The sequence below is a fragment of the Ictalurus furcatus genome, chromosome 15 (genome assembly GCF_023375685.1).
Source record: "Ictalurus furcatus strain D&B chromosome 15, Billie_1.0, whole genome shotgun sequence".
NCBI lineage: Eukaryota > Metazoa > Chordata > Actinopteri > Siluriformes > Ictaluridae > Ictalurus > Ictalurus furcatus.
In genome coordinates, this window is record NC_071269.1 from 3,446,889 (window position 1) to 3,460,000 (window position 13,112).

The 13,112-nt window shown below is 37.7% G+C and overlaps 1 protein-coding gene across 4 annotated transcripts in view; it reads right to left on the bottom strand.

The window, feature by feature from the left end:
• The window catches only part of LOC128619827 (complement component receptor 1-like protein), a 41,705-nt gene that overhangs the window by 8,293 nt on the left and 20,300 nt on the right, over positions 1 to 13,112 (bottom strand). For 2 of the 4 annotated variants that reach the window (XR_008388013.1, XR_008388011.1), the window contains 5 exons: positions 11,867 to 11,908; positions 10,128 to 10,179; positions 8,341 to 8,519; positions 1,747 to 1,883; positions 101 to 206 (listed from right to left, as the gene is read on the bottom strand). Coding sequence is in view for 1 of the 4 variants with exons in the window: in XM_053644280.1 (XP_053500255.1) it covers positions 8,423 to 8,519; positions 10,128 to 10,179; positions 11,867 to 11,908 (191 nt within the window). In the remaining 3 variants the exon portion in view is untranslated. Of the gene's footprint in view, positions 1 to 100; positions 207 to 1,746; positions 1,884 to 4,956; positions 8,520 to 10,127; positions 10,180 to 11,866; positions 11,909 to 13,112 lie in introns of those variants that run through there. The other 2 variants (XR_008388012.1, XM_053644280.1) reach the window with 2 other exon arrangements.

Sequence of the window (13,112 nt, forward strand, 5' to 3'; positions counted from 1 at the left end):
ATACATCACATAGTCTGCTTATTTACCCACAGTCTGTTTATTCACTATTATTGTGCAGATACATGTGTGCAGAACCAAATATGGATAAAAAATTTTTTACCCTTCATTGCATGCTGCTGTGATGGTTGCACCGAGCCAATTTCCGTCTGGATATTGAAATATATACCTTCCATTGGTAATCCCGTCAGGAGTTCCACAGACTTTTTCTGGAAAAAAGAAAAATTATGGGGGAAAACAGTGTTATTCCACTTATACCACAGTGATTTGTCAGCAATTATATACAGTATCTCACAAAAGTGAGTACACCCCTCACATTTTTGTAAATATTTGATTATATCTTTTCATGTGACAACACTGAAGAAATGACACTTTGCTACAATGTAAAGTAGTGAGTGTACAGCTTGTATAACAGTCTAAATTTGCTGTCCCCCTTAAAATATATTTTACAGTATCTCACAAAAGTGAGTACACCCCCTCTCATCCGTTTGAGGATGCCCCACAGATGCTCAGTAAGGTTTAGTCCATCACCTTCACCCTCAGCTTCTTTAGCAATGTAGTGCTCGTCTTGGAGGTGTGTTTGGGGTCGTTATCATGCTGGAATACTTCCCTGTGGCCCAGTCTCTGAAGGGAGGGGATTATGCGCTGCTTCAGTATGTCACAGTACATGTTGGCATTCATGGTTCCCTCAATGAACTGTAGCTCCCCAGTTCCGGCAGCACTCATGCAGCCCCAGACCATGACACTCCCACCACCATGCTTGACTGTAGGCAAGACACACTTGTCTTTGTACTCTTCACCTGGTCGCCCAGACACACGCTTGACACCATCTGAACCAAATAAGTTGATCTTGGTCTCATCAGACCACAGGACATGGTTCCAGTAATCCATGTCCTTAGTCTGCTTGTCTTCAACAAACTGTTTGCGGGCTTTCTTGTGCATCATCTTTAGAAGAGGCTTCCTTCTGGGACGACAGCCATGCAGACCGATTTGATGCAGTGTGTGGCGTATGGTCTGAGCACTGACAGGCTGACCGCCCACCCCTTCAACCTCTGCAGCAATGCTGGCAGCACTCGTACGTCTATTTCCCAAACACAACCTCTGGATATGATGCTGAGAATGTGCACTCAACTTCTTTGGTCAACCATGGCGAGGCCTGTTCTGAGTGGAACCTGTCCTGTTAAACCGCTGTATGGTCTTGGCCACCGTGCTGCAGCTCAGTGTCAGGGTCTTGGCAATCTTCTTATAGCCTAGGCCATCTTTATGTAGAGCAACAATTCTTTTTTTCAGATCCTCAGAGAGTTCTTTGCCATGAGGTGCCATGTTGAACTTCCAGTGACCAGTATGAGGGAGTGTGAGAGCGATGACACCAAATTTAACACACCTGCTCCCCATTCACACCTGAGACCTTGTAACACTAACAAGTCACATGACACCGGGGAGGGAAAATGGCTAATTGGGCCCAATTTGGACATTTTCACTTAGGGGTGTACTCACTTTTGTTGCCAGCGGTTTAGACATTAATGGCTGTGTGTTGAGTTATTTTGAGGGGGACAGCAAATTTACACTGTTACACAAGCTGTACACTCACTACATTGTAGCAAAGTGTCATTTCTTCAGTGTTGTCACATTAAAAGATATAATCAAATATTTACAAAAATGTGAGGGGTGTACTCACTTTTGTGAGATACTGTGTATATAAGGTGGGGAGCTGCAGCTGTAACATCTAATGTCTAAAAGAGACCTCACCTCGGACCGTTACAGCAGTCATGAGAAGTGTAGAGCAGATGATCATGTAGCGCAACATCTTCAACTGTAAATATTTGACACCAGCTAGGCTCTAGGTGTTCCTCTGTCCTAGATCACTACTGTCCAAGAAAGTTACCCTGAAATAAAAAAATATATGTGTGAAATAAGTTACATTTACTTTTGAAGCACATAGAGAGTAAATATATACAAGATAATAGAAGAAGAAGAAAAAGGTAGAGGAGGAGGATTAGGAAGGAGCAGAATTTTGTGTATAATTACTTAGCTAATATCCTCCTGAGAACCAACATAAAAGAAAATGTCTCAAATCAGAGTAAAAGAATATCGAGTGTTTCTGAATAAAAACATTACATAGGGCGGCACGGTGGTTTAGTGGTTAGCAAATTGCGTCACACATCCAGGGTTGGGGTTTTAAATCCTGCATCTGCCCTGTGCAGGAAGTTTGCATGTTCTCCCCATGCTTTTTTTTTTTAGCAGAAAGAGGAAATATTAAATTTGGTGGAATTTTTTCTTGATCACACAGCAGAAATTAAAAGGGAAAGTCAAATAAGTTTAAAGAAAAGAGAGAGATGCAAAAACAAAATGTCTACTACAGAGGAAACAAACGCTAAAAAAAACATCATCTCACGTTCTCATAAAACTGTATAAAGTGTACATGAGACTACTGGTTTTTAAAGGCAAAGAGTTGTTAAAGATTATTTAAATATTACATAAATATTGACTTGAGTTAAAAAAAACTCTAAAATCTCTAAAAATCTAAACCCATAGAACACTTTTTGATCAAGTTCTATTCTAAGTGTGTATTGAGTTAGATGAGTTCTGTGTCTTACTGAACAATAATTGTTTTTCTGTATCCGCCTGTACTTTCCTACACAGAAGTAAATAACCTTGAGGCTGGATGACAATTAAGGAGTTAGGATAGGGCCTCAGGAAGGGAGGTAGATAGACGACTGCTTGAAGCCATGGGCTGCGTCCCAAACCGCGTACTTACCTACTGTATAGTAGCCGAGATACATGTATTTCGCCTGCTATAGGCCTATAGTAGGTAAGTATGCGGTTTGGGACGCAGCCGTGCTCTCTTGTTTGCCGTAAAACGGTTGAGCACTACTGTGTGTGTACGTGTCCTGTCGCAAAATGCGGTGAAAACTCCCACACGCCGTTAATAGTGTGATTAAAGTGTGTACATGTCTGTAATACACATCGATAATGTGACTAAAACAGGAATACTCCACGTCTTAATTCGATTTGTGTTTACTTCGAGTATGACCTTAATTGGATTAAAGTAATTAAAAATTGCTGTTTACATGGTAGTTTTTTAATCAGAGTATTGTCTTAATTGGGTTAAGAGTGGGTTATTGTTGTCCATGTAAACGCACTGAGTGTAATAGATATTGTGTCATCAGGTAGGCGTGGTCTATTTTGAGAATCTGCATAGGTCAACAATCATGCGCAGTTTGAGATGAAAAGCCATTTGCTGCAGATAGTCGTCTGTGCTTGATCACAGGGGTTTCACATTCATACTGCTATATCTTCAGATACCTGTCCATGATCGCAGGGGTTTCATGTTTGAAAAATACCATTGTTATGAAATGCTTGTTTCACTTAAAGACGCTCAAAGTCTTACTGACCTTACATCAATTCCATCATGTGTCCTCCTAACAGTAGATTAGAAATAAAACAAGGTCAGGGAAGAAATGCAATTACTACTCTAAATATAAATAATAAAAGTTGCAACTGATCCAAGAGAAATAAATTATGAACTATTTAAGTTTGCCTTATGCCTATATTCATCATCTTTTTCTCAAGCAAACTCTGAGAATTTCTTGAAAAAAGATCCTTTTATTCCTAACATAGACCAAGATTTTAAAATGACATGTGACTCTGATTTAAAAATTGAGGAAATTGTTAGTTATTAAGAAAATGGTTTTAAGGAAGTCACCAGGTCAAGATGGAATACAACTTACCTTTCAGTTTTTCTGAACTGATATAAGAGAAATGCTATTTAAGCATTGAAGGAACGCATAGAAACTAATACACTACTAACAACAATGAAACAAACTATAATTGTGTTAATATCTAAACCAAAAAAAGACAAAACTTTTATTGATAATTTAAGGCCACTTACATTGCTTAATGTTGACTACAAAATATTTACTAATGCTTTGGCTAGTAGACTTAAAAGTAGTACAGGTAATTAGTGATACACAATCTGGATTTCTTCTAAATCGATTAATACACAATAACATCTGGCTTGTTTTAGATTTGTTAGATTATTCATATTTAATAGAGGATGATGGTATATTATTATTTCTGGATTTCTTTAAAGCTTTTGATAAACTTGAACATCCTTTTATTTTAGAGTCTCTGCAATATGCAAATTGTTGCATATGCAAAATGCAACAAACAAGTTCCGTCTAACTTCAGTTGGGTACTACAAGAAGATTTGATATTAAAAGGGGAATACGTCAAGGACACCCAGTTAGCCCGCTTCTTTTCTTACTTGCAAGCACTTATATTACCAGTTACAAGCACTGTATATTAAAAATAATGAAAGTATAAAAACATTAAATGTTTTGGGTAGATCCTTGATAATTACACAACTAGCACAACCTTATATTTAAAGGACTCTGATCAAATACCTAATGCCTTTTCAGATGCTTCAGGGTTATATTTAAACTTGAAAAAATATGAGATCCTCACTATTCATGATAATACACAAAATTTTATTAAAAATATTCCATTAAAAAATTAGATTGCATACTATTACTAAAAAATGTTTGTTTGTTTTGTTTTTAAATTGAATAACTGGTTACCAATAAATATTTAAATTTTTGGAAGAATTGTATTAACAAAGATGGAAGGAATCTCAAGATTAATTTACCCAGCATATCCATTGGCAGTACCAGACAGGTGTATTAAGGAAATAAACTGAATTCATTATCATTTTATTTGGAATAATAAGCAACATTTGATTCGAAAAGGTGATATGGTAAAATTAACAGAAGAAGGAGGGATGAATGTAATTGACTTTGGGGTAATAACTGGAGTTATAAGTCAAGATGGTTACAAGCATGTGTAAAAGATGAACAATCTCTATGGTTTAGTTTTCCTTTTCATCTTTTAGGAGGAATTTCGTTTCTTTTAAGATGTGATTTTGACCCATTTGACCCAAAAATGACTGTAAAGACCAAATGTATTAAAGAAAATTTATTAAGTAATATCAGCACAAACAATTTTTTTTCAAGCTATGTTTTTTTTTTTACAGAGCAATTACATTAGTGCAATGTGACAGCAAAACAGTATTTAAAAATAAATAATAATAATTCCTCATTATTAATTATGGCCCAATCCATTGGATACAACATGAAACATTATTTCATATACAAATTTACAAATTTTCAGGTAATTCTTCATTCTAATAAAACATCAGCTTGATGCAGTTTAAGTGATGTAAAAACAATTTTTGGTTTCTTATTTTGTATGTAGATACAAAAAGAATTTACAGAGGAGGAAAAAACGTGTAACAAAACACTATGGTCACAAAGTCAATGCTGTGCTACTAAAATGCCCTCCACTAATATTGGCACCCGTGGTAAATATGAGCAAAGAAAGCTGTGAAAAGTTGTCTTTATTTTTTAACCTTTTGATCTTTTGTTCAATTCACAAAAATACTCTGCTCTAAAGGATATCAAACAACTGCAAACGCAACAAAGGTTTATTTTGTTAAATATAGGTGTGCAACAATTATTGGCACACCTATGAATTCATATGAGAAAAATATATTTGAAGTATATTCCCATTGATTTTTTGTTAGGCTACAGGGCATCATGGACTCTATCAAATATCAACAGATATTAAATGAAAACCTGACTGCCTCTGCCAGAAAACTTATAATGGGGCTTGGTTGGATCTTCCAGCAGGACAATGATCCAAAACATACATCAAAATCAACTCAAAAATGGTTTACTGACCACAAAATCAAGGTCCTGCCATGGCCATCCCAGTCCCCTGACCTGAACCCCATAGAAAACCTGTGGGGTGAGCTAACTGAGGAGAGTCCATCAGCGTGGACCTTGAAATTTGAAGGATCTGGAGAGATTCTGTATGGAGAAATGTTCTCGGATCCTCATCAGGCATTATAGGAGAAGAATCAGAGCTGTTATCTGGGAGGTAGCACAAAGTATTGACTAAAGGGTGCCAATAATTGTTGCACACCTATATTTAACCTTTTTTTTTTAATCAACGTGTGTTTTGTTTGCAATTGTTTGATATCCATGAGTGCAGCGAATTTCTGTGAATATTTTGAACAAAAGAGCAAAAGGTTAAACAATAAAGACAATTTTTCACAGCCTTCTTTGCTCATATTTACGAAGGGTGCCAATATTAGTGGAAGGCACTGTATATTATTATAACAAAGCAGATATAGTTGTATATTACATCAAATCACATGACAGTTGAATTCTTGATTTGGATAGTTCAGAAGGAGTTGATTAATTGTCTATAACAGTAGCTCTAACCTTAGTACCGGCTGTTAAGGCAAATCACAGGTTTATATTAACGCACTTGCTCTGATAAGTTGTTGGGTTTTTATATATATATATATATACACATACATACACTAACAGCTCAGTCACATTGACTTACATGGCTGACGCTATACAGAATTTAAGCCTAATAATAAATGAATAAAAAGCTTGGTTTTACTAAACACAGAAAACATTTAATCATTGATATAAAGAAGCTTTCAGTAAGGTGATGTTTATTTAACATTTATAGACTCTTTGTAAAAGTCAGTAAGTTTTCCATCACAGGAAAGTCTTTAGGACTTGTGGTTTCTTGTTAACAAGCTGTGTATAGCTGCTATAATGTAAGTAATAACAGTAACTTGTTTCACAATAATTAAAGTACATGTAAATGAAAAATGTCATTCTGTAATAAATAAAAATTCAACACTTTGGCATATTCTGTGGTATAAAAGGAATAAAACAGTTATAGGATAATACTATTTGGGGTAAAAACCACCATGTAGTTAATTGTTTTCCTATAACAGCACACCCTGTTGTGTTTTATTCTTTACATATGAAATACTGCAATATTATCCTTACACATTTTTTTGTTCCCATGTTTAAAGGCAGTATGGATAGTCAGGAGGCACTATAATTCACTTACATCTCTTTACATACACGTATACCTGCTTTATTTATTAGTAGGACCTTTTTAAAGGCTCAGTGTCTCAAACAAAGGCTCTCATTAAGTCTCAGACAGTGTACATATAAAGTTTTTAACCATCCAGTAATCAGCTGCTCTTCACAGGTTGCACCAAACATGTTAATGGACATAGATTAAGACAATACCTTAAAATACCTGTTTTATCAATTTGACCTTCACTGAAGACCCAAAGTGCTAGGGTATGATTATGTCTATGTATAAAACGTTTCTTTAAAATAACTGCCATGATCCATATCAAGTGTGTCAGGTATTTTCCCCCTCGCGCTGAGTTTAGGAGCGCTCAGCACTCTTAAGCCCGTAGCACGACAGCGCACTTCCAGGATGATGTTTGTTTACTTTGCCATGTGTATCGTTATGGTTTCTGTCCTGTCTCCAGCCCTGTATCGTTATTGGTTGTTTCCCTTATGTGTCATCATTGTCATCAGCTGTTCCGTGTTACCCCTTCTGATTGGTTTGTATATTTAAACCCCCGTGTCTCATTGTTAAGTATTCTTTCAATGCTTTGCTGCCTGATCTGTACTAAGCCATTTCAATGTTCTTTGTTTCATGTTTTTTAATCCTACTTTTGCCCTCGTGATATTTGATTCTGGTTTTGCCTAGTTTTACCTGTTTATTGATTGCCTGACCCAGGGGTTCCCAAACCTTTCCAGGGCAAGGCCCCCCAAATGGCATTAACATTTGACCGAGGCCCCCATTTTGCAAGATGTCTTTAAAACACATTCAAAATACACACTTCTGAATATATCCCCTTTTTTTATTATTAATAATTACATCTTTACATTAGGAATTGATTGTGTGTGTGTGTGGTTGTCAGAGTGAGAATTTATTTTTCACACCAAATTGTTGAGGCCCCCCAAGCGCCCCCTGGCGGCCCCCAAGGGGCCGTGGCCCCCACTTTGAAAACCACTGGCCTGACCATGCCTGTTTTGGATTTGTGTTATTCCTCTTCACTTTGCATTTGCCTGCCTGCATCTCTCATAATAAAGCTTTTACTGCAGTTGCATCCATCTCACCTTGCATTACGTCATAAAGTGGCAAATGCAATATACATATGCTCTGGGTGTTCCAGGTGAGAGTTTCTCTGACTGACTGTGATGAATCATGGCATAATTAAATAAGGAAATAATTTTTGTTGAAAATAAGGGATGCATTCTTTAAAATGTGCCTCCCTAGTGCAGTGATTCAACATTCTATAAAAATTTAGTGCAAACATAATGCAAAGAAGACAAACGTCAGAAGTCACTCATAACTCAGCTGTGTTTTACAAAAATAGAGAATACAGCAGACGTTGCTTTGAAAAGCAAGCATACATTTTCTTTGTAGATAAATGCTAAGGTTATTCAATACCTTAAAACAAGGTGTCTGGACACTCAACCAAATCTTGGCCAGACTCCGTTGCTGGAGAGACTCTGGGATGTGTATGGGTACATCAGTACATGCCTTTTGGTGAAGATTCCTCTGTTGTATGATTGATGAAGGACACATTGACCAGAGAACAGTTTTCAGGTTTGGAACGGACTTTAGGTCTGGAACAGAAAAGCAAAGTAAGCTGATAAAACTGCACCAATGTGATCATGCTGATAAGCGTTGTTGCAGGTGGAGCTGTGAATTTAAAGCATGAAGCAGATGAACCTTTAGACAAACCTTCAGAACCATTAGACTGACTTTATTTAGATATACTTTATATTTCTCTCTTCCAGATGGTTATTGTTTTTGTTATTAATTAGTTCATTTTAATTAGAGAATTCAGCAGTGCGTAATTCAGTGAAAACAGTGATAATTCAGAATTTTTACAAAGCAGTGAAATGTGAAAGCTCTTGGTGGCTGGACAAAAAGAAAAATGCATTCCCCTACATTCAATTACTAAGATTATTAACTCCTCAATCTGCCGTGTCACCAACAACAAGCTAGAAGTTCATTTTAATCATAGATGTGTAGGATCAACGTCTTGGCCAGCAAAGAAGTTAATTAACTACAGAAGTTAAGTCACTGCGAATCCACTGTTCTGATCATTCAACCCACTCATTCATTTTATACAGTGAAGTACATACATGTACTGATTTAAAAAAATAAAAAATGAATAAAAAAGATAGTAAAGAGGCTATAACATCTCTTCTTCAGTTCCATTAGCCCAGAAACCATATGTAGACCTGCAAGTCTGCCACTGGTGACTTTGGGCATTGCTGAATATCAGTTATGTTTAAACGTAGCTTAGTTTCCTCATATTAAACAGCTGCAGAGAGCTGTGGTGACAGGCCGGCGGCTGGTGCGCAAGAAGTAAAGAGCGCTCCTCCTGCTGTGGTGCTGAAGAGACAGCTCCGCTTCAGCACCACCAATGTTTTGGACAGCCGAAGAACGTGTGGCTGCGGGGCGGGGCTGCCGACACACACGGCTGATGGCTGATAAGCAGTGCCGCAATTCTCCATCATCCAACACCTGATGGGACAGTATAAAAGGGCGATCCTCCACTCACAAAGGGAGTGAAGGCTCCCAGGGCATGAATACTAATCTGTTGTGTGTTTTTTGCAGAGGACTCCGACGCGACCAAAGACTCTGCCCCCTGGCTGCACCCGTGACATTGCTTGCCTTATTACTACTGTACAAGAGTAATCAGTACAAAAGTACTCTTGTATTACTGACTTATTATCTGCAATAATACTGCAGAATGGGTTCCCCGTCACTCAGGAAACACCCAGCATGGCCCGGCAGCCCCGCAGATGACTGAGCACTTCCCCTCACGGCAGCACGCTTCAAACACACACACCATCATGAACTTTAAATAAATCCTCCACGTGTGACACTTAAACAGCCTCCTGTGTGTCTGTGCTCCGCCCACCGCTGGCTAGATTCCCTACAGAGCCCTTCTTCCCGCACGAAAAAAAATGTCCTATAGGTATGAGAAGTATTTAGTGTTCTTGACATGCCATTGAGCATGGTGTGTGTGCATGTTTTGGAAAAGAACATTCAATTTCTGATAAGCTGTTAATTGTAGCCGATAAATGCAAAAAAAAAAAAAAAAAAAAAAAAGCAGCAGGTTAATGCTCACACATGATAAAAAAAAACATTAAAAACAGTAAGCATGCCATGTGATTAATTCTAGTTTAAAAATAACTTTAGAAAATTGTACCACTTACTCTTTACTTTTTCTATTTTTCTTGAACCTGTAGAAAATGACACAACCTAAAACTGAAGAAGAAAAAAGAAGAAACAGAAAAAACATGACTAAGATTGTAGGTGAAAATAACAGCTTAAAATTTGCACACAAAAAAAACACAGCAATACCACCATGCTTTACATTACTATTCAATTAAAACTGATTCCCATAGCACTTTTAACAATAGCAATAGACAAAACAAAGAAGTTTTACAGGAATCCGGGTATAGATTTTAATCACTACTGAGCAAGCCAGACAGGTGTGTGGGTGTGTGTTATAGACAGATTTTAATCTGGGGCGGCTGTGGATCACATGGTAGAGCGGGTTGTCCACTAATCGTAGGGTTGGCGGTTTGATTCCCGGCCCACGTGACTCCACATACCGAAGTGTCCTTGGGCAAGACACTGAACCCCAAGTTGCTCCCAGTGGCAAGTTAGTGCCTTAAATTTTATTCCACACCGTGGTATAGACTTTGGTATTGAGTATCGTGTACTTTTGGTGGTATCGGTACCGACTACTAGATTTTTGGTATTGTGACATCCCTAATAAATATATACACACACACACACACTCTGTCCACTTTAATAGTAACACCTGTACACCTGCTCAATTATGCGGATATCAGCCTTCATATGGCAGCAGCACATTGCATAAAATCATGCAGATACAGGTCAAGAGCTTCAGTTAATGGAAACCTCAAACATAAAAATGGGGAAAAAGTGTTCATCTCTGTGACATTAACCATGGCTTGGATGTTGGTGCCGGATGGGCTGGTTTGAGTATTTCAGAAACTGCTGATCTGCTGGGAATTTCAAACACTACAGTTTCCAGAGTTTACACAGAATGATGCAAAAAAAACAAAACAAAAAGCATCCTGTGTGCTGACGATCTGCAGGCTGAAACACTTTGTTGATGAGAGATTAGAGGAGAATGACCAGACTGGTCTGACATGACAAGAAGTCTATAGAGCGTCAAATAAGCACACTTTAAAACCGTGGTGAGCAGAAAAGCATTGAAGAACACACAACACATCAAACCTTGAGGCGGATGGGATACAAAACGAGAAGACCACATAAGATTCCACTCCTGTCAGACAACAACAATGATCTGAGGCTATCATGAGCACCGACTTACCCAAACTGGACAGCTGAAGACCAGGTGATTTTTTTCCCTAATGTTTTAGAAAAAAAAATATTCCCTATTTTTTTCCAGTGTGGTCTTTCAGCTGTTGTAGCCTAGCCACCTAAAGGTTCAATGTTTTGTGCATGGTGAAATGCTTTTCTGTTTACCGCAGTTGTAAAGAGTGATTATATGAGTTACTATATCCTTCCTGGCAGATAGAACAAACCTGGCCATTTTCCTCTGACCTCTCTAATAAACAAAGTGTTTCCACCCACAGAACTGTTGCTCATATGTTTTTTGTTTTTCGTTCCATTCTGTGTAAACTCTACATTGCTGTGTGTGAAATTCCCAGGAGATCAGCAGTTTATGAAATGCTTAACCTCTATGCCAAGATCAAAGTCCCAGAAATCACACTTATTCCGCATTTTGATGTTTCATGTGAACGTTAACTGAAGTTCTTGAACTGTATCTGCATATTTTCATAATTGGCCGAGTAGACAACTGCATGAATGTGCAGTTGTACGGGTGTTAGAGAGGTGTCTCTTACAGGTATCTATTAGAGAGAGAGAGAGAGAGAGAGAGAGAGACCATACTTACCCAGCAGTCCTATGAGAATTAAAATGATCCAAATATAAGTACCTGCAAATGAATATGAAATAATTATATTTTACATATTAAATTATATATATTTAATTATATTCAAATATATTTTATTTTCATTAAATTAAACCTGTTGCATTTATTAGACAATATAAAAATTTTTTAAAGCTAAATTATTCAATGTTTCATTATAGTGTTGCTCCCTTCTGTCACGAGTTCCCCTTTAAGCAGCGCGCTGTGGAGCACGTGAGCGCGTGTGCACGAGCAGGTGCGCGTGCACAAGCAGGTGCGCGAGCACCTGCTTTTCCCTTGTGGACAATCGTGATATTTCTACACGTGCATTTGTTTATGTTTCTGTCATTGGCTATTGTTTCACGTGTGTCTGAATTGCCCTCAGCCGTCAGCTATTACGACGCTGAGTAGGTTGTATATACACCGCGCGCCTCCCAGCACACAGCGCGGAATATTAGACAGAGTAGTTTGGATAGATTAGATAAGATATAGTATTGTAGATTAGTTAAGAGTCCTTACGATAGATAACCAGTCATAGTTCATGTCATGTTTCGATTCGTTTGTTTAGTTCACGCTGGTTTCTCCGCTCCCAGTTCACAGTCATTGTTTGTTTCATGTTTTGTGTCTCAATCCTGTTTTCCGTGACCACGACCTTGATTCCTGCCTTGCCCCGTGTATGCCTGTTTGCCGATCGCCTGACCTCTTGCATGTTTGTGGATTACGTTTTGGATCACGTTTTGGGTTTTCCTGCCTGTGTCTCTCCTAAATAAAACCTGTTCAAACTGCGTTTGCATCAGTCATATCTCCGTTACGTCACGAAACGTGACACCTTCAATGAGTGTTAAACCTACAAAAGCACCTGGTCTGAATAAAACACATAAAACATTAATATATTTATAATGCAATATACTATAAATTCCTTTGTCAATGTGATTATAATCATTTGGCTTTATTTTACAGCCTTTTACATGAGCAATATTATATTGGTAGTTTTTAAATCTCTTAATCACTTTTATCTCTTAAGATCATCTATTGCTAACCTTCTAGACATTCCACATATTAAACGTAAAAAGTGGTGAAGCAGCCTTTCGATTTTAAGCACCAAATATCTGGGACACAATACCGGCAAACATTCATCACTGATTCATCATTCTTTCACTGATAAAACAACATTATTTCTCTTTAGCACTAAACTAGCTTTTATTATTTACTTTATTTTTACTGATAATGA